The sequence below is a fragment of the Hipposideros armiger genome, unplaced genomic scaffold, assembly GCF_001890085.2.
Source record: "Hipposideros armiger isolate ML-2016 unplaced genomic scaffold, ASM189008v1 scaffold_285, whole genome shotgun sequence".
Taxonomy (NCBI): Eukaryota; Metazoa; Chordata; class Mammalia; order Chiroptera; family Hipposideridae; genus Hipposideros; species Hipposideros armiger.
In genome coordinates, this window is record NW_017731635.1 from 1,970,510 (window position 1) to 1,988,749 (window position 18,240).

At 46.5% G+C, this 18,240-nt stretch overlaps 2 protein-coding genes across 2 annotated transcripts in view; one reads left to right on the forward strand and one right to left on the reverse strand.

Moving 5' to 3' along the window:
• The window catches only part of SIM2 (SIM bHLH transcription factor 2), a 62,923-nt gene extending 48,334 nt beyond the window's left edge, over positions 1 to 14,589 (forward strand). The window contains exons 11-13 of the mRNA XM_019658630.1: positions 13,646 to 13,743; positions 14,140 to 14,275; positions 14,498 to 14,589. Coding sequence (XP_019514175.1) covers positions 13,646 to 13,695 — 50 coding nt within the window. The 3' untranslated portion in view covers positions 13,696 to 13,743; positions 14,140 to 14,275; positions 14,498 to 14,589. The remainder of the gene's footprint in view (positions 1 to 13,645; positions 13,744 to 14,139; positions 14,276 to 14,497) is intronic.
• HLCS (holocarboxylase synthetase) overlaps positions 3,256 to 18,240 on the reverse strand; it is a 192,607-nt gene continuing 177,622 nt past the window's right edge. The window contains exons 5-9 of the mRNA XM_019658628.1: positions 16,171 to 16,238; positions 14,621 to 14,781; positions 10,740 to 10,854; positions 7,864 to 8,077; positions 3,256 to 6,401 (exon numbers count right to left, since the gene is read on the reverse strand). Of these exons, the coding sequence (XP_019514173.1) occupies positions 6,230 to 6,401; positions 7,864 to 8,077; positions 10,740 to 10,854; positions 14,621 to 14,781; positions 16,171 to 16,238 (730 nt within the window). The 3' untranslated portion in view covers positions 3,256 to 6,229. The remainder of the gene's footprint in view (positions 6,402 to 7,863; positions 8,078 to 10,739; positions 10,855 to 14,620; positions 14,782 to 16,170; positions 16,239 to 18,240) is intronic.

Sequence of the window (18,240 nt, forward strand, 5' to 3'; positions counted from 1 at the left end):
CCCCGACCCCCGGGCCCCGCCGCCGCCGCGCCGCCCGGCGCGCCCCTGCCGCACTACCTGGGCGCCTCGGTCATCATAACCAACGGCAGGTGACCCGGCCGGGCCGGACCGTCCGCAGCGAGAAGCCATAGGCCTGGCCTCTTGGGCTCCTGTTGCACCGAGTCCAGCTGAGCTCAGAGGGGCGCGCTGGATAGGCACGATTTAAATTAATTTATACAGAGACAACTATTTTAATAGCACTCCGCAGCCGACTTTTAGATTTTTACCGTAGACGCCAGGAGGGCCGGTGTAGAGGACGGACACCCGCCTGACGTGGGGGAGAAACGACCGCCGAGCCTTTGTTCTCCAAGAGCCGGGTTTTCCGAAAGGGCCGATCTGGGCGTCCCTGTCGTCCTGCGTGTGACCGCAAACGACCCCGTGTTTGGGGGCACTCGGTTTCCGCGTCTTGAAGTCAGGTTTGCACGCCTTGCCTTGTCGCTGATGCTCAGCAGCCCCGCTGGAGGATGGAGAGGAGTTGCCGCCCCACGAGCGCCCTCCACTTTAAGGAGCCCCCCCCCCAGCCCTGATATGGTCAGATGTGCGAGGCCCGGCGGACCGCCTGTATTCGGAGCCTTAAAGATTCTTAAGTCCAGGCAGATTGTGATTGTTTAAGTCCCACGAATAGACAACAATTCTGATGTCTTTTAAAGTCATTCGTGAGTCTCATTAAAAGTTTTAATTTAACCCTTTCTTTTAATACAAAAAATCAACAAGCCCAGACCAAGGGGGCACGCACTGGTGTGCTTCGTAAATACATTCACAGCTCTTCCTTCCTCCTAATGCCTATGAACTCTTGACAACACCAAGAATAGCACCTTCAGAATATATTGAATAAGCATTAAATGCAAAAAATTATATAGCGAGAGATTTTATGAGGACATGTGGATGGTTGAGGTGCCCTGTGCTGTTGGCTACCCCTGTCAACCGTGGTTACAAGGCAGAGTCCCTCTGGCCCACACAGACCGGAAATTCCCTAGGCTCGTGTTTGCTACAAGCAGTGCTAATCAAGTTAGTGAAATTGCATGTGCAATATGGAAAATTGTCAATGCGCCTCGTGGAAGAATATGTGCTAAGGGGATGTAGTGAAATGATGTATGCGTTGTTTTAAGCGTTTTCTGCATTTATACATAGCAAAGAAACTCCCTACGAACACATCATGTGTGTAACAGCTAAACAAACCTTTTATAAAGCACCAGCAGTGTTTTATAAACTTTCATTAATTTTTTTATTTTTATATTTTTGCTTCAAGATTTCACCATTTAAAAATCATATCATGGCTCTGAGGTGGATGGATGCTTTGAACCACCGTCTTTCGATTTGCTCCACACTCTAAACACTCCATCATTTTGCTGATTTTTCAAAAACGATTTACTTTTAGGAAACTTCACCTTCTTGAGTGGGAAGGTTTTCCACAAATGCCTTTAACTCATCGTTCTAGAATCAAAGTGCACCTTCATCAATTGTTCGCCAAAATGTGAAATGATCTGTTTCCAAGCCAGTGTCACTATGAGGACCTGTCTTGTTCCCTAGCAGGATGTCAGTGACCTTATGGTACAGAGGTGAAATTTGCAAATTTAGGAGCAGATGTCGTGTCGCCAAGGGCTGGGTTGTAAGAATGGAAGGCATACGCCTCTCACTGCACTTAGCTCTACCTCCTTCGTGAGTGGCATGAGTGTGTGCGTATAAAATAAGCCTGAGGTATTTCTTTTTATGCTCATGAGTCTCGCAGCTAAACCATGACTCCTGGAAGGTGCAGGTGTGATGAGCAAGAGGTACCACCTGACATGTTTCAATAAAGTTCCGCCAAATGCTTTTGTGTCTACCTTGTTATTAACCACTGGGGGCCGGATTTAGCAAACACAAACCAGGAAGGCTTTCTGAGCAGTTTAAGATCAAAGGTTCCTGTGAAGAAAGACAGTTCAAGATTTACAAATGACAACGTAAAGAGGCTTAACAATGAGTGTGTATGTACTTGAAAAATGTGTATTAGGGAAAACTTACTTGTCTAAACAAACATCACAGTTTTCATAGCCTAGAACGTGCAGGAAGGTTCCCAGGCAAGCTAGCTTTGAGGCAGTAAGCAACTCAGTGCAAAGTTAGCAGAGCAGTTAGTTACTATGGCAACCTAATATTGTTACCTCCATCTTTAAGAGTCTGCACATTTAAGCTGGGGTATCGCTTCTTGACTTCTGTGAGGGTCTGGCAGGGGAAGAGGAAGCATTTTAATCAATATGCCTTTCACGCACACACAAATGAAAAAAATTATAGTGGGTCCTAACATGCTGACAAAAATGTCAGATAGAATGGGTTTGAGAAATAAGCCCAGTTTAAGACTGGCTGGGGCCTCCACGGGGCCTCCCAGGGAAAGGAATTCCTTTATGTTCATGGAAGCCCTTTCTAGAAAAGCCATTCCATTCATACCTTTGTAGCGAAGTGAAGAGGGTATGAAGAGGGCCTGCTCTGAGGAACTCTGCAAGAGCCTGTATTTTCTGCTCTCCCTGCCCCCTTTTTGTCCTTTTAAAGTCCTATGGGCCATGTCTTCCTCCCTTGGACCCTAAGAGTGGGAGGGGTTTATATGGTCAATGAATTCTGCATCAAATCTATCCGAAGTTGTCCTTTACTGTAACTGTAAGACAGTTAAGGTAGACTGTGGGGGCTGCTAGATAAAGATGGAACAAAAAGAACATTTTCCAATAAATGCCACAAAATTACAGTAGCTTAAAATTTTAGTGAATTGTAGCCCTTGGGTTATCTAAAATGCATTATTCAAGCTGTTCCTAACTTAAGTATGATATATAAGGTTAAAATCTTAAATCTGTCAAGCAGTTTCACAAAATAGTAAAAATTCTATAAGAACAAAATCTGTTCTTAAATTTGTTACATTAAATTTATTTTTAAATTTAAAAAATTTACATTAAATTGTTATATTAAATTTCTCATCTGAAACTTAATTTTTTTTGCTTTTGCCAACTTTCATTCTTTGGAATAATAAGACTTCTCTTTTGTATGATGCAGAATACATTTGTCAAAAATACATCAAAAACAACCCAAAAAAGTCCCGGCTTCTCAATACTTACAAATACATACATATTCCTTACCTTGTAAAACTATTTATTTTGTAAAAATGTTTAAATATGAATAAAAATACTGTAACCAAAAGTAGTTGCCTATTTTAAAAAAATGAAACTTGTGGTAAAAATGACAATGAAACCAAACTGTGTAGAAAGTCTTAAAGTTTATTTTGGTAGACTTGCTTTTTATAGGCATTGGCTTAATTACTTTTCACAGGTGATTCTTTGAAAAGCTAAAAATGCAAAGGTTGCCACTTTCTTTTAGTTCCAATATGCATAGTAATTACCCAGGAATAAGGATTCTCTATTTTCTGCCTGCTCAGAGGGAACACATCTTCAGAATATAAGCCTAACATGTCTCCCTTTTGCATTCTGAAACTCGTGGGGGAGGCTGCTGCTCTCCCAGTACCCAGACTGGGGTGGGTGACCCCCCCATGTGTGTACGGGGGCAGGGCGGGCTACCCGACCTGAGCCTGTGCACCTAGCCCTCATGTCCGGCCGTTGGTTCCCGTGTCTGGCAAAGCGAGTGTGCTGCAGCAGCGCGCTCCAATGACTGTCTTAACCTGGACATACATTCTTCCTACTCCGCCCACGCCCTATGAACGCAGCCAGGGCTGCCCAGCGCCAAGGACCACTGCTCTGGTGGGGCCACCGGAAGCCCAGCTATTGCTGTGTCCTGTTTTAGTGGGCGCTTCCCCAAGCGTTCCCCTGAAACCTGCTCTCAGCCCAGAAGAGAAGAGCTCCTGCCCTTTACATAACCTGGTAACGCTCACTGCACAGCCTCTAGACCGGAGGACCGGGGGACCTTTCAATGTCCTTAAAGCACACAGCAATCCTGAGTTTAGTGGCCGTGTTTCAAAGATCATGAAGAACACACAGTTTCTGTTAAGACTTTAAAAGCTCCTTGAGATCAAGATTGCCGGGTGCATCAGCACCCCAAATGGTGAGTGCAGTGTCCAAGTGGATGGGTTTCCCTGATGCTGACAGCTGTAAGTAAAATGCCTTACTTCAGCTGTTCCACGAAGCAGAGTTGCAAAAGTCTTTGGTTCATCTGAGGCAAGATCAGGTTTATGAAAAACACAGCATCTGCTTCAAGTCCATTTTGTCTCCCTTAAGACAACTGGATGTCGGCACCAGTAAGAACAGTCGTGTGAGCCGGGGCTGAGCGCCACATCGTCAACGTCTCTATCTGCTTTGACACGGCCACACCTCATTCGTTTTAATTTACAGAAAGGAAATTAAATGATAACATTTTTTTCCCCCGAAGCAGAACTGTCTAGAATAGGACTTCAGCTTAAAACAAAACATAGCATGGTTTTCATTAAATAACCCCCCAAAGAAATTCAAAAAATGATGGAAGCTCAGAGAGATGACTTGCCTTATATTACAAAGTTTGAAAAATAAAACTGGCAGCATTCGCCTGAGATCTTTCTTCTTGATGATGTTTTGCAGATGCCCTCCCAGGGGTGAGTCTATTTTGTAATTTTGGGGTGGTGTGGACTTTCATTTAAACTTGTCACTAACTCCAAAAGAAGACTTGGGCATTTAGGAGAGAGTTATTATTACTATTATTATTGGAGAAAAATAATTCTAATTGAAGTCCTATTTGCAAAAATTACTTTTGAAGTTCTTTGAAAAAGTTACATTTCCAAAAAACACATATTGGGTTGGTGTACTTAACTAAACATGTCGTTTTTTCCCCTTCTTATGGGGCTGCCTGTGCCTGGCTAAAGGTGGACAGATTTTATACTGGAAACCACAAGTTTCTGGAATTAGCCCGACTGGCTAAGAACTGGATAAAGACGGTGCTAGTGTACAATAAAGAGATTTTGTTCAAAGCTGAGAGCTACATCAAGTTTTCTTTCCACTAATTTCAGTTGGGCCTGGCAGGAAGAGAGAAAAGTGGGCAAAAATTGGCCTTTTGAGGCTCCAAAGTAATGTGTATGATTCACAAGTTCAACAGAGATAGCAGTTACATGGAAAAAGCATGGAGTGCATCTGGAAATAGCAAATGTATATCAAAAGGCTTCCTTTCTTTTGTTCTTCGATGGAGACTTTTTATCAGATTTTGAAGGTCTTTTAAAGCTTCTTTCTCTCTGTCTGTCTCTCACACCCCTTTCCTCTTAAATAATGGTATTCTGTATCAATAATACTTTTTTTCTTGGCAATATTGGAAAAAGAGGGCAACAAACAAAGACTTACAAATAAAATGCCATGTATTTCTGTATTCTGTGCACCACAGTCTTGCAGGAACATCCCACATTTCAAAGCGTGCCTGAAACGGGCTTGAAAGCTCCAGAGCCTACCTTGCATGTGGTAGAAGAGCCTTCATCTCCAGCTGCTACAGCCAAATCGTGCCCCCCACACCCGAGCAATGCCTAATCAACCCTTAAGGCAAGCACCTTGAACTTGATCCCATCACTTCCGAATATGCAGTAAACTTAAACTTATATGTCAAAGTAATTAACTGATTTCCTCCACGAGACCATTGCAGCTGGACCAGCTGGGCGCATCTCTGTAGCCATTAGACGTTGTTACTGGACCACAAACCACCCGGTTGAGAGCAACTCTTAGAAGTCCATCTTCTCTTTTCTTCATTAACACAAAAATAAAAGGACGGCTATGTGCCAATGCATGTTCCTGTAGAAGGCCTCCCTGGGTGCTTAGCTTATAAACAGCGTCACCATACCTCTAACTCAACACGGGGCCTGGCCCCAAGCTTTCTTTTCTATTTTCTTTTTAGTAGTTTAGGGGTAAAGGTCTCCACTACTGGGAAAATACTTGAATTATTCCATTGCTATGGCCACAAAAAAACCCAACATTTTTGGGGGGTGGGGAGAGGGCAATAAACACACAGCCAAGCCCAAGAGGGAGAACAATGTCACAGCTACAGTAGAGCTTCCCCGGAACCGCATCTTCCACTTGTCAACCCTCCAGCCCACATCACCTTCCAACACCAAATGGAAAGGCGACCGACAGGACAAAATTAAAGAAGGAACAGGTCAATGGCAGGGAGAAAAACAACGTTGCCTACAACTCTCCAACTGGTTTTCCAGATCCGTGGGCGGGGAGAGGCCGCAGAACCGGAACGGGAAGCCTCTGGGGCCGCGGCGCGGGGACTAGGGCTGCTTGGGGACGAGGAGGTTGCGCAGCATGTCGAAGGAGTTGCCGTCCGGGTGCACGGTCACCACCTCGCCGTCCTCCTGGTGAACCTGAAGGAACCCGGAATCATCCAGGCCCACGATCCACACCTTCGGGCCGCCGGCGCTTCCCAGGCGGACTTGCTGAGCACTGAAAAGGAGGCACGGCCAGAGGTCACCGGGAGTGGCAGGCGGCGGCATGCACAGGGGCTGGGGCTGCCGGGCCTGGGGCTGGGCACGGGGCTCTGACGGTCACTGGCCCCGCGCGGACTAGTTTGGTAACTGCCAGGATAACCAGGGTGATGGCACGTCCAAAAGGGGGAGCTAGGGGCTGTTTGAACGTCACTCCTCATTCTGATCACCCGGGGGATCTGCACCACCTCCCTGCCGCACCTCTGGCCCTGTAAAGAAACCCTGCAACTCGCTACGGTTTTTTTGGCTGAGATTGGGAAACAGAAGCTGGGTTGAAAAGTTTTACCTAATAAAATAAGGTTGGGTAGCATCAGCTACAAGTTAAACTCATGCTTATTCTCTTTCTTCTGAATCTATTCCAAATGTACCTGTCATTACATCCTTGTGAACATTTTAAAAAGTATAGAATCCCCACCCACCCCCAACTTTTATTTTGAGGAATTTTAACCCTACAGAAAAGTTGAAAAAAAAAACAAACCCAAAAAACAGTACAATGAGCCTCACATTCTCCCTTCACTTATATTCACACCAACTGATAATAACATTTTCCATATTTGCTTCCTTTCTTCACACACACACACACACACACACACACACACACACACATGTGCTTTTTTGGGGCTGACATTTAAAAATAAGCTGCAGTCATCATGCCACTTTATACTTAAACACTTCAGCATGTATCTCCTAACAATAGGGACAATCTCATACAAAACCGTAATACCATTATCACCCTCAAGAAATCTAATCTTGCTACAATAACATTACCTAATATGCAGTCCATGTTCAAATTTCCCCACTGTCCCATTACTATCTTTTGTGGCTATTTCCTCCCATCCAGGATCTAATTATGAATCACATATTGCATTTAGCGTCATGCCTTTTTAATCTCAAAAAGCTCGCACCTTGCTGACTTTTAAGACACTGACATTTTTTGAAGAGTAGAGGCCTGTTGGTACCCGCCAGTGCTTCTCAAACTTGAGGTACCTGAGAATCCCTACAGCGTTTGTTAAAGCACAATGCTGGGTCCCAGCCTCCAAGTTTCTGATTTAGGAGGTCCAGGGGACACTCCAGAATTTGCTTTCCTAACAAGTTCCCAGGTGAGGCTGCTGCCGCCCGCCTGGGGATCTCACTTTGGAAACCACTGTTATCTAGAATGTTCCATGATTCAGTTTTGTCTGTTTCCTCACAGTTGGATTCAGCTTAAACATGTTGGCAGGAAAACGCCCTGGTGATGCCCTTCCCACTGCATCCCACCAGGAGGCACGGGGCGCCGGCAGGTCCTATCACTGGTGGCGTCCACCAGGTTTCTCCATCCGAAAGGTAAAATTATCTAGACTGGTGGTTGGCTTCTCATTTTAATACTGAATTATTGACTTAGTAAAGGGAATTTAAAAGAATGAAGACGAGCCAGCACTGACCTGTGGACCCAGTATTTATAATACAGGGGAAGAACACCATCGGGCCCTTTGTCCTGAAACGTGTCGATCAGTTTCTCCAGCCTGGTGACAGCTCTGGCGATGAGATAATCAGCTCTTAAGGGCTTCAGTTCTGCCCCGTGCTCCTTATTGTATTCTGTGATGAGATCGTTGATGCATATGGTAGGGTTACTGTTAGTCACATTAAATCCACAGCCTGGACAGAAACAAACAAACAAATAATTGAAAAACAGGAGCAGCTCCACCTATTGAGGGCATCACCAGTTCCTCTCAACCCCCTGGAAAACGTACAGCTTTACTGTCAACTTCCTGATTCCTTGTCCTCATTCTGAGTTGACTGTCTCCAGCCACTGACAGAACGATGTATGTCTTTGAGGCTATCTTCCTTGTTATCCTTCCTTTATTATCCTCATCAAGCCAAGACCATCCCAACCTTACTGCCAGTAAGTTTGGAAAAAGCAAGCCATTTCTGATTCAGCTAAACAGAAGCCACGAATGGGACAGACTTCTTAGAGTTACTCCCGAAACCATATATCATGTGGTCTAGTCAAGAACTGTAGCTCGGCACTGAGAATCTCTTGTTTCCTTTCCTACGTGAATAACAGACACATGCTTGAAAAGAAAGAATTTTATTCAGGTCTTAAGGAGTAAACTCTGGATTCAGAGATTTCAAACCCTGGTCATGGTATAACCCTAGAACACATCTTTTAATACTCTGTCCTTGGACGTCTTTGGTGCTAGGGTTACGCTGTTGGCAACGGGCCAACCCACGTTCGGGCTCCAAACCAAGGCTTCAGGAAAGAGTTGCAACAGCGGGGTCTGAATAGGCTTATCTCTGCTGTTACTTAACACCGCTGTCCTTTCCAGGAGGGGCTAGGCTTCAGAGAGGCCCAGCTGAAGTTTTCAGCAGGGCCCTGAATCAACCTCAAAGAGGTCTTCAGTCAGAAATGAAATACTGCAGGAATGAGGCAGCAAGGCTACTGTGTTTTCAGGGCCTCTGAGAAAATAATTCCCATATACTCTCCTCACATAAACAATGACATTTACAATAACAGTATTCTTTGTAACTGTTCTGAGCCATTTTCAGTGTGAAGGGAAGGACTGATTGGCCCCAGAATGTTTTGTTTTGTTTTGTTTTTTTAAATATACTGCCTATTAAAATACAAAGCAATATAACGACAGCAACAGGGGCAGACTCTGCAGTTGTTTGTTTGTTCATTCATTCAACAACATACCCAGTTTCTGAAGCACCTATGGAGTGTAAGGTATGAAATTAAGTGTATATGGTGTGGAAAATACTCTCTTGTATTCAGAAAATTAAAAGTGCTGGGGAAAACAGCGACATTGACTATTGTCAGCTTAGGCTGTATGCTTCCAAGGACCAGAGCACACCCCTGCTAGCAACTCGGAATCTTTCCTGGGTCAAAGATGCCCCCCCCCGCCTCCCATGGCCTTAAGAGTTTAATAAAAGCTATGGATTCACCCCACAGGAAAATGTTTCATGTCCCCCATGCTGACAGCATTTCTTGGCTCCCTAGAACTATCCCGGGGCCTCCTTGGTATCTGTGGACCCTGCTTAAGAATCTCTGCATTTAGCCCAATTGCACATTTAAAGATGGGCAGCAGAGCTCTGAGGGAGAGAAACAGCTTGCCCAGAATAACACTGCCAGTTGGTAGCAGAGCTGGAAACATACGCCTTGTATTCTTTGGCTGGCACTTCCAACACACGGTCACATGTTTTCTGTCCATTGCTAATGTTTGAACACCAACCAAGCTCTCCTCAGCATCAGGGGAAGGCTGAAGACTGGATGACCAGGGGCCTAAGACTCTAAAATTGATTCTGAATCTGTCGCCTTGCCTGACATGGAGGTACTGAGGGGAGACAGGGCTCTTCCACCCTAACCAGCCTGGAGCTTCAAAGAATGCAGCCTTTTCATGGCCTGGGAAGGTCAAATGAAGAATGGAAGACCACCAGGAGATTCATCCTTGAAATTAACTTTGCTAATTACAAAATGGTACAGTAAGTGTTTGCTTTCACCATTTTATTTCCTTTTCGTTTTTGTTTTTTTTTGGTGTTTTTTTTTTTACAGAAAATGATTCCTTATACAAATGAGATCATACAGCATTTGTCTTACTCTAACTGACTTATTTCACTTAGCGTAATACCCTCAAGGTACATTCATGTTGTCACAAATGGCAAGAGTTCATTCTTTTCTATGGCTGAATAACATGGCAGTATTTTCTTTATTCATCTGTCAGTGGACACTTAGGTTGTTTCCATGTCTTGGCTATTGTAAATAATGCTGCAGTGAACGTGGGAGTGAATATATTTTTTTCAAGTTAGTGTTTTTACTTTCTTCAGATAAATACAGAAGTGGAATTTGTTTCATATGTTATTTCTATTTTTAATATTCTGAGGAACTTCCTTACTGTTTCTCATAGCGGCTGTACCAATTTACATTCCCACCAGCAGTGTATGAGGGTTCTCTTTTCTCCATAGCCTCTCCAACACTTGTTATTTCTTGTCTTTTTGATAATTGCCATTCTAACGGGTGAGGTGATATCTCACTGTGGTTTAGTCTCACCATTTCTAATTCAGTGAGAAGCAGGAGTGTGGAAAGGTATAAGAAAATGCATTTGATGTGATACCAATTTGGTTTCCATGGTCATAGTAGGAAATTTTAAACCGCTTGAAGCACTTTCAACCAACCTGCCTGTTTTACACATATGTTGTATTCTATATCTGTAAGACTAAAAGTAATCTCATCTGCTAATTCCCATCCCCAATATAGCCATGTAAAAACCATTTGTATTTTTATTAATCTAAAATTGCTGGAGAAAAGGCTTTAAAAACTCACCAATAAGTATATAAAATGTTTCTCCCATAAGTGTCGAGTTAACCAGAACTCCACCAAGCTTCATGAGGTGACTGTAATAAATGTCATTGGGCCACTTCACTCGTAAGTCGATGTCCTGGAGGAAAATCTGCACATTAATCAAGCAATCATAGGGACACAAAGGGGCCACTTGAGGTCATCCAGCGAAAAAGAAGATAAGCTGAAGGCTCTCAAAACTAATAGAACGTGGGGCCTTGTCCTCCCTTCTTTTTCAGACAGCTAATCACTTCTTTGGGACCATCCAGTGTTAAAGTACCTCTTGGGACTAGAAGGAAAGAGACCTACAGAGCACATCAGGCAGCAATTCCAGCACTCTCCCACCCCCATCACTGTCCTTCATCAAAAACACTTTCTGAAGGTGCCTATCTCGTGAATTAACTTCATTATCTCAGTATCAGCAACTATGGTGTGAAGTACCTATCATGTGCTAGGGGCAGGGGCAGGGAGAGAGAGCGATACTCCCAGGGTTCAGGGTGCCCATGCTGGGGAGAGAAAGATGGCCCCGAACTAACCGATACCATAAAAGGCAGGCAGACACCGTTGGAGAGGGATGCCATGAAGATACGAGGAGCCTGTTTGACTGAAGCACCAGAGAAGGCCTGGAAGAATGCCAGGTCAACCTGGGTGAGGAAATGGACTTCTCAGCCCACTGCCTGTTCCTCCTGAAGGGTGTGGCCTGAGCAACTCTATCTGTGCCTCGGTCACAGTGGAACAGCCCAAGGGTGGACACTGCTTCACCTGGGCCACCCACACTGGGTTAGATCCAGTCGGCACCAGATCCACCAGGTCTCCTGGGCCTCGGCTGGCAGCCAGGCTATGCCATCTGTGAGGAGAGGAAGCCCCACCGGAGACGAGAGGGTCAGCAAAATAAAACCGAGCCCAGAGAGTGGCTGACAGCCTCTGCCTCCCACGGGGGTGGGAGTGGGGTGGGGGGTGGCTCTTCCTGTCCCAGGGGCCAGGTCCGGCCGAGCCCCTCCTCAGCATTAGTCTGTATGTCAAGTCTACCAAACCGCGATGTTGGCATTAGTATCCCTGTATTGCACAGTGGAGGAAACTGGAGCCTAGAGGCTGCATAGCTTGCCTGAGGTCACTGCACTTGGATGAGGTAGAGCTGGGATTCGAACCCAGGGCTTCCTGACACCAAGCCTGGGTGCCCAATACTATGGTGTGTAGCCTGTTGCTTCCAAGAAACCCCCTTCTCTCCTTCCAGCAGGCCATCTCATCACTCTGGTCATTTAGGATGTTTCTGTTCTTTACATGCTCACCTGCCCTCGCACAGCACTCTGGGCTGAGAGAAGAAACGCAGGAACACCAAAGAACAAAAGTTAAATAAAAAGCGGGCTGCTCGCCACGACGCATAATTGATAAGGAGCCTTGAATCTCTTTTCTGTCTACAATAAGGCTCCCAGTGGAGGGGGCGGCGGGAGGCATTTTGTCCCTCAGGGCATGTTGGGCAATATGGGGAGATACTGCTGGTTGTCACAGCTTGAGGGAGTCCTACTGACATCAAGGGGGTGGAGACCAGACACGCTGTTCCACAGCCTATAATGTACAGGACGGCCCCCAGCTAAGATGTGGGCGCCCAAATGTCCACGGCGACAAGGTGGAGAAACTCTGGCCTAGAAAATCTGTCACGTGGAGACTTTGGTCTTGGTCACCCGGGCAATTCTCTTCTTTCTCCTCACCTGCCTTCCCATGTATCACTGTGCCCAGCACAGCCCCTGACAAAGCAGGTGCCCCCACAGAGGGGCGGCACTCACTTCCGCGCCAGGCCTGCTCTCGGATGCCCATGTGAGTTCCCATGTTCAGGTCGAGTTACTTAATGATGCAGCTTATGAAATTTTGGGTTCTCACACAGGTAAACAGGGACTCCATCCAAAATGGAGAGAAAGGCCAGGCGGCATGCTTAGTTTTCATTGTCTCAATCATTGAGTCAGATGGCTGCTGTGGGGCTGGTGTATAAAGCATCATGCTAGGATCTTTGGGGACCAAAATAAAACTAATCCTGCGTTCAGGGAGCTGGTTACTTCATAGGCACAGAACAGGAGCACAAATAACGCTGCTTCCGAGCAATCCGTGGGAGATCCCATAGAAGAGGCTTAGACGTGTGAAGTGCTACACAGTGTTACAGGAGGGAGAGTTTGTCGCTTGAGGGTTCAGGAACCAGCATGTGGGCTGGGCCCCCCAGGATGAACAGAACTTCCAGAGTGAGAGCTGCGGGGGGTTGTAGGAGTGCCTGCAGGAACCTCTCCCACCAAGAAACGACAGGAACAAGGGCAGGTGGCCTAACGCTGCTGATTCTGGAAGGAAGGGCGAGCATTAGTGATGCTGCCTCCAGTCCGGAGACACTGGGCATGATCTGTATGCTGACGGTGACGTCGGGCTAGGGACAAGTTGGGGCCTTAGTGAAGGAGATAAGAAAGGTGAATGCGAATGATTTGGGCATATTTCAACCTGTGGCTATACTGTAAATGAACTGGTTTATGTTAAAAATAAATGCAAATCCAATCTGAAGCTACACCATATAGGTGAGGCTGAGCTGGACCACTGTGGAAACAGGACAGGGACTTTGGTGGGGGTTTCTTAAGGAGAGCAGGAGCTGTGCACTGTTGAGGGCAAGCTTGCCAGCCCCCATCCTGCTGCCCACAGTGCCTGGCAAAGCCTTTGCACACAGCAGCCCCTCAAAGAATGTTCGCTAAATTGACAAGTGAGGTTACAAGGTCAAAATCAAAACCGTGAAAAAAAAAGCTAAACAGATCTAGGCTCAATATTTCGCTTATTTTCCAAAACCTAAATAACTTGTTGCTAGGGTGAAAAACCTTTTCCCCCTATGACAGGACTTTATCTTCTCAACTGCTTTCTTCCAGATGAAATGTCCTGCTTGGGGGATACAGGCTGGGCCAGTGAAGGTCTGTGACAGTCTGAGGAGCCCAAGCCCATGAGACAGAAGGATGCTGAGTGCCTGGTAACAAATGTCATGTTCTAGTGTGCATGCCAGTGACTGGACATGTCCCCAAGTCTCCTACATGGTGACTATGAGGACATGGCCACAGAGGACAGGGCCTAAGGGCCAGAGAAGAGAACAGAGGACTGCTTCTCTGTTTAAACACGGATGACAGGTCTCCTTTGAGAGCCAGGAGCTTAGGACCTTGCTTCAGGAATTCATACAATGATCGTTTTAGCCTGGCATAAGAGCTGTAGGTTGGAAGGAGGCAGGGAGGACCCCACTTTTTACAGCCATATAAAATTCTTCCAGGAACATGGAGGAGGGGGACATGGTAGGTGGGGGCTGGGTATGGGAGCAAAGGCTTTAGTCCCTCTGTTAAGTGCTCTCTTTTCCTGTCTTCTGAATAACCAACAGCAAAGCACCCAACAGTGATGATGAAATGGGCACATCTGAACCTACAGTCGGGGGCAGAGAGTCCCAAACGGACCTGCACGTTGAACTTGCACAAGTGCAGACCCACAAGTGCTGAGCACAGGCTGTGGTAATGAAGGTAGGAAATTGGAGGGATTTTTTGGGTCTTTGACACAAGGCTTGCCACCAGAAAACACAAACAGCCCCATCTAGTCCAATGTGCTTCAATTAAAAAAAAAAGTCTCGCCCTTACGAGGCTGTCTGAGAAACCTGACAACAGGACAGAAAGGGAATCCCGGGGGAGAAACATTCCCGTGAGCCCGAAGCAGCCATAAAACCTGATGGTGCTTTTAAACTCCAGGAACACTGTGGCCAGCTTTGCAAGGTGCTACATGCAGCCATCGTGCAAACAAATGCTACAAACAAACCTAAGCCAAGGTCTGCACGCAGCGCTGGGACGTAACGGCGGGAAAGCTGCACGTACCTCGTAGCCAGGAACGGACCTCACTGCCTCCACGACAGCCAGGGACATCAGATGCTGGACGAACGGGATCCTCTGGCCCAGCGGGGACCCCAGTGGGATGGAGACCAGCAGGGTACACAGAGCGCATCCCGTGGGGCTCAGCCACACATTCCTTCCTCGCCCTGGAAGACAGGCCCCGCCGGGCAAGCGGCCACTTTGCCACATGAACAGACTCAGATGCGTGTTGTGCCAGAAAAAGTGCCTGAGGACGGAGCCACGCCCTGAAGACACGCCCCACCCGACTAAGCCTGGACTGGTTAAGACACTTGGGTACTGTGGGGTTAATAATAACAGAGCAGCTTTTTAAAGTCTGAAGCTCTGTCACTGATGAGTTCCCGGCAATTAGCAGACTGTGCTGCCTCTGCGAGCATATCATTTATGCATTGATAATTCAAAATCTCACAGTGTCAGAACATCACTCTCTCGTTACCATATGGGGATGGGGTGGAATCGGGCTGGGCAAGCCAGATCGGACCTGCAGTGGTCCAGGAGAGGTCCTGGAAGCCCCATTTTAGAAGTGGTTCCTATCGTCGTGATGGTCACACAACACTGTGAATGGATTAGAAACTGTCCACTTTATATGGGGGAGCCATACGGTATGTGAATTATATGATAGTTATTTTAAAAAGGGAAGCTGAATTTAAAAACTGATCCCTGATATGAATCTTTGAGTTGTTAGTTTTCTTCAAATAGAAGTCAGGAAAATAAAATAATCAAAATGGGTATACCTAATCAATATCTTTTTTTTTTAGCAACCATATTTCCCCACAGCTTTGATAAAACGATTTTTTTCCTTGTTATGATCAAAAGACATGTATCAAAGAAAGAAGCAAAAACAGTGGATTCCTTATTTCTTTGCTTCTTCCGAGAAAGGCCTAAGAGCCTCTGAGAGTTAAAAGCACATTTGGGTCAGTCTGGCCCCAGCTGGGGGTTAGGAGCAGAGACTCAGAGCCTCCCGTATGACCATGGAGAGCAAAACAGGCTCTCAGGCGAGCACAGATGCATTCTGGGAGGATGTGGGCCCTCGCCTGGGAACACACTCTGTGAATGGGCACCGCCCGAGTGCCCCCCTCCATACCAGTTCCAGCTGTATCGGGGGTGGGGGTCTGGTGGATGAAGGGCCCCGCCATGTGACATTCAGTACAGACAGAGGGCCCCTCACAGAGACCCCTCAGGGAAATGTCTCTATAACCGTTATGATTCACAAAGTGCAATGCCTGGACCATGTCAGAGAGAAGAATTTATACGTCAGTAGTGAACCAAATGTTAAAACCATCAAGTGATTAACAAACATCTCAGTTGGAGAGAATGCTTTAATTCTACTAAGACCCCATCTTCTGATCAGTTTCGCTCCCTCTCTTCCATTTAACCTGGCGGTGTGGGCTTGAAAAATGCCTTCTAATTCGCATCATCTCCACGGTCAGCACACTCAATCATTCGGCTCTCTGGCCTCAAGAGTCACCGATTTTAGAAAACAGACACAGCAGAAACAATAATAAAAGATGACTGACCTTTGCCTTGTGTTTGTCGGCCTGCGATGGCTATTAAACCCATTTCCTGCGGCATCTCAAACATCAACCTGCAAACGGTGGGAAAGACTGGTCAGCCAGAACAAGGCCAGGGCAGGGGGACCCACCATGCAGGCAAAGCAGGGGACCCTGTTTACATGCATCTGGGAATATGGCTAAGGAAGGCCATTAAGAACTCGTGCTCCCATCCCCAGCCTCCGGGAAGACTGAGGTGGGGGAGGCATGTGTCCCTGCCTGAGCTGTTATCCAGTTTATTTAAGACATTGTTAGATTATATTTCTTCGGAATATCCCATCAAGTTCTTTCTGATGTGGTGTCCCTTGTTCTAGTGACAACTAGCAATTCCTGACATTTGTTTCTACTTACAGTGTGTTTCTGTTCGAACACAAGAACATAATCATAACAGAAGTTTCTGATTATTCAGAAAACCAATATGGTGGCAATAAAGCCGTTTAAAAGATACACTCTCCCCTGAGAACTAATTATGTTTTAACTATAGTAAATAAATCTACACCTTCTGAGAACTCAGGAGAACCCTGGATCATTTTAGGCTTGAGTTCTGCTTTTAAAATGGTTTCATTTAAAAGAATACAAACTTCCCTTTAGGGGATAGGTGGAAAAGTGCCCTATATCTCCACCAAATGAGGCAACTGTAACTTTTTTTTCAGAAAAGGAAAGGGAAAAAGAGCCCCACTCTGCGAATTTCCTCCCAGCTACATTCTCCGTATTTTAACTCTGCGTTAGGCAGTTTTCCTCTGCTCTCCCAGGGGTTGCTGACAAGGTCCTGCACAGGCACAGTGCATGGTAGGATTTACAAAACCAAGTGTGCACACACATACACACACACTCACACACACACAAACATCAGGTTTGCCCACTGTCAGTGCAGCTGCTGTGGCCTCTCTGAAATACTCTTTTGAGGAGGGAAGTGACAAGGACACGGACGACAGAGAGATGGTGCTGTGTATAAACCTAAAGTTTCCTATAAGTTTTCAGGGTTCCACAGTCACCCTGTGCGGAGGGGACCCGGCTCCAAAGAAAGACCACGCCCTGAGCAGCTCCTCACCCTCTGTCCAGGATCAAGGAATGGGGGAGAACTTTACCAATAATAAGAGAAGGAAAACACTTCAAAGCAGAGAAAAACAACAGGGCCTCCCTTTGCACCCCTGGCACGTTGTGCGCTGGTGTGTGCAGGCCCCATGAGGGGGAGCCCAGAAGACCCCTTTACTTGCTAAGAAGAGCCTGGCCACGTCGGGCAGGGGGCCGGCTGGCCCACAGGCACAGGGCATTCCCGGCGAGCAAGCCGCCGTCCGTCCGTGTGCCAGGCCCACTTCCATCTCACATGAAATACAGCTGCAGATGTATTTCTCTTGGAAACCATGAATAACCCATTGAGACGGATGGTGCCTAGACACCCTCGGGCTCCAAGAAGAAAGCGTCCTTCTCTTGTGTTGGACCGGCAGAGAGCCCTAAGAAGGAAACTTTGTTCGTGCAGGGAGGTAAATTGTCTTCTAGGAAGCTCTGCTTTTCCAGAGGGTCCCGGCAGCCCTTTCTTCACCTGGAGGAGGCCGTGGGCTCTCGGGGAGGGTGGCTGACGAACTTTTCTGTGGGAAGGGGGGTGGATTTTGCACGTTGTGAGCAGATTGTGAAGGCAGGCAATCTAGGATGTTCTTTAAATAGATAGTAGACAGTCATGTGCTATAGCCAGCGACGGTGATGGTGGAATGGGGGGGCGGGGGCGGGGTTCAGAAACCAAACACAGACTTCTAGAACAAAGAGAAATGATTAAGGGAACATATGCACTAAACTGCTGGAGATTTGGCAGCAGTTAACAGGGCATATTGATGAGAAGACTGGGTCTGAGCCGCTGAAGGCCAAGAGGAAACTCGGGGAGGAGGTAGACAAACGGGGGAAGGGGCCGGTGCCGAGCTGGAGACAACTGGAGGCCGCCAGATTTATTTGTGCTATCTGAGATAACTCTGGGGGCCAAACCACACGGCGTACGGGCAACAAAGAAGCATTTATGGACTTTGTAAATTCTGTATCTTGGAA